The 3,215-nt window shown below is 57.2% G+C and overlaps 1 protein-coding gene across 1 annotated transcript; it reads left to right on the forward strand.

Moving 5' to 3' along the window:
- Positions 1-1,024: 1,024 nt before the first annotated feature.
- On the forward strand, positions 1,025-2,744 carry LOC6573768 (protein fork head). The gene has a single exon (XM_001999791.4). The coding sequence runs from the start codon at positions 1,239-1,241 to the stop codon at positions 2,742-2,744; it is 1,506 nt and encodes a 501-aa protein (XP_001999827.3). The 5' UTR covers positions 1,025-1,238.
- Positions 2,745-3,215: the final 471 nt, after the last annotated feature.

Raw genomic sequence — 3,215 nt, forward strand, 5'->3', positions numbered from 1 at the left:
GCAGCTGACCGTGCTCCACAGGCAACAGACAACGAGGGCGTTGCTCGCTCGCCGCACGCTTTGGCTCCGCCCATTTGTTGTCTTGGCAACCAGGCGCTGCTCTGTGAACACAAGAGCCCGCTGGCCAATGCGCGTGCGCTGCCAGCGCTGTGTACGTAAGAGAACCGGAGCCTGTCATTGGCAAGACCTCGGAACCGGTGGTGAATCGTGGTGTCAGCTGCCGCTGCGAGTCGCTGTGTGCTTGTGTGTGAGTGTGTGCGAGAGTGTGCGTGCGAGTGTGAGACGGAAAGACGGCTAACGGCTGTGGGTGAGAGCGAGTCGGCGCTGTCTCTGGCAACTGACGCAGTCGCTGCTGGCGTCGCAGTCGCTGTCATCGTCATCGTCGGCGGCACTTGAGCGCGGCTCGAACAATATTTGTTGGCAGCAAGCGCAAGCCAAATAGTAGACAAGCGTTCCCCTCTGCAAACAGTCACATTCAAGAGCTCAAGCCAAAGAGACACTCGAGCGGACCAGCAACAGCAACAGCACCGGCAACGTCAACGGCAACGGGAACAGCAGCAGCCGCAGCAGCAGCAGCCTCCAGTTGGCTCAGCAGCAGCAGCTCAGCAACCTCAGACTCAGACTCAGTGGCCAAAAGCAAGCTAACAATTCACGTTCGTGCGTCGGTTCGTTGCGGCGCGGCGCGCATTAAAATAGAGTCATATTTGCCACGTTATTTTATTTCCAAATTTGCACAAGGCATCAGCGGCGCATACAAATAAATTAATCAAAGTGTTTAGCTCAAGAGGAGCGACAAGTGCACAAACAAATGCCAAAGCCGAGCCAAGGCAGCACCAACGGTAGCAGCAGCAATCGCAACACCAATACCAGCAGCAACAATTGCTGCTAGAATAGAACTTTCAACAACAATAAGTGAGAAGCATAGTGCACGAAAATGCAGCAAATATTGAATTTAATTAATGTAGTGACAGTGCATTGAACAACAACAACAATAACAACTAAATTCAAATCGATATCGAAACAACAACAACAACAACAACAACAACAACAAAAGAAAACAAAACAGAAATTCTTTTTGTTACCTTTATAATTTTTGTAAATCGAGCGCGCGGATTAGGCGCGTCGACAATTTCTTCCGTAAATTTTTAACGCAGCGCGTTCAAAAAGTCGGCAACATAACGGCGCAATTATTGAACAGTTTTCTCAAGGGTAGTCCCCACCAGACCACCATAGATATAATGCAAAAGCTCTATGCTGAGCCGCCGCCCAGCAGCGCGCCAGTTAGCATGTCTAGTGCTGGCGGCGCTCCATCTTCGGGCGGCGGTGGCGGAGGCGGCGGCGGAGGTGGTGGTGGTGGCGGCGGTGGCTCTATCCCGACTAGCAACAACAATCCCAATCCCACCTCCAATGGCGGCAGCATGAGTCCATTGGCGCGCTCCGCTTACACCATGAACAGCATGGGTCTAACAGTGGGCGGCATGTCCTCCGTTTCGCCACAAGCGGCGGCCACCTTTGGCGCCAGTGTCCTAGACTCTGCGGCGGCGGTGGCCAGCATGAGCGGCAGCATGGGAGCGGCAGCGGCTATGAACTCCATGGGCGGCAACTGCATGACCCCCAGCTCGATGAGCTACGCGAGCATGGGCTCGCCTCTGGGCAACATGGGCGGCTGCATGGCCATGTCGGCGGCGAGCATGTCGGCGGCTGGCTTGGGCGGCAGCTACGGATCGATGCCACCAGGCACGCGGGACATGGAGCCCGGCTCACCCAACTCCCTGGGACGACGGGGCGTGGACAAGCCAACTACATACAGACGCAGCTACACGCACGCGAAGCCGCCTTACAGCTACATCTCGCTCATCACGATGGCCATACAGAACAATCCTACACGCATGCTTACCTTGTCGGAGATCTATCAGTTCATCATGGATCTGTTCCCGTTCTATCGGCAGAATCAACAGCGCTGGCAGAACTCCATACGTCACTCACTGAGCTTCAACGACTGCTTCGTGAAGATACCACGCACTCCGGACAAGCCGGGCAAGGGCTCCTTCTGGACGCTGCACCCGGACTCCGGCAACATGTTTGAGAACGGCTGCTATCTGCGTCGCCAGAAGCGGTTCAAGGACGAGAAGAAGGAGGCCATACGTCAGCTGCACAAGAGTCCGTCGCACAGTAGCTTGGAGGCGACCAGTCCGGGCAAGAAGGACCACGAGGAGTCGCATCACATGCACCATCACCATCACACGAGTCGCCTGGAGCACCACCAGCACCACAAAGAGGCGGGCGGCGGCGGCGTGGCACTGGCGGGCGTCAACGTGCTAAGCGCGGCGCACAGCAAGGATGCCGAGGCGCTGGCCATGCTGCATGCCAACGCAGAGCTGTGCCTCGGCCAGCAGCCGCAACACGTGCCCACGCATCACCATCACCAGCACCACCAGTTGCAGCAGGAGGAGCTGTCCGCGATGATGGCCAACCGGTGCCATCCGTCGCTGATCAGCGACTACCACTCGTCGATGCATCCACTGAAACAGGAGCCCTCCGGCTACACGCCCTCCAGCCATCCATTCTCCATCAATCGCCTGCTGCCCACAGAGTCCAAGGCGGACATCAAGATGTACGACATGAGCCAGTACGCCGGGTACAACACACTCAGTCCGCTGACCAACTCACATGCTGCCTTAGGCCAGGACTCGTACTACCAGAGTCTCGGTTACCACGCGCCTGCCGGCACCACGAGCTTGTGACATCATCAGTACCCGCTGGCTTAAGGGCGCGCGGAGCAGATGCTGCGCTTTGGCGGCGGCGGCGGCTCGCATCAGCAGCAGCAGCACCAGCAGCAACACTTGCAGCAACAGCAACAGCAGCACCACCAGCAGCAACAACAGCAGCAGCAGCAGGCGGCGCAGCAACTGACATCCGCTACAAATACCACAACAAAGGCCAGCAGCAAGCCAGCGGTGGCCGCCAATTTCTCACAGAAGTTGGCCGCCTCAGTGCAACAGCAGCAGCAGCAGCAGCATCAGCAGCAGCAACAACAGCAGCAGCAACAGCAACACCAGCAGCAGCAGCAGCAACAACAACAGCAGCAGCAGCAGCTGCTGCATAGCCAACTCTCAGCGGAGCTGCAGGAAGACTCCTCCAACATAACCAGCGACCTCAGCGAGGAGCAACTGCAGCAGCATCAGGCGGCGCAGCAGCAGCTCTACAACAACTAT

The sequence above is a fragment of the Drosophila mojavensis genome, unplaced genomic scaffold (genome assembly GCF_018153725.1).
Source record: "Drosophila mojavensis isolate 15081-1352.22 unplaced genomic scaffold, ASM1815372v1 contig_16, whole genome shotgun sequence".
NCBI classification, from domain to species: domain Eukaryota; kingdom Metazoa; phylum Arthropoda; class Insecta; order Diptera; family Drosophilidae; genus Drosophila; species Drosophila mojavensis.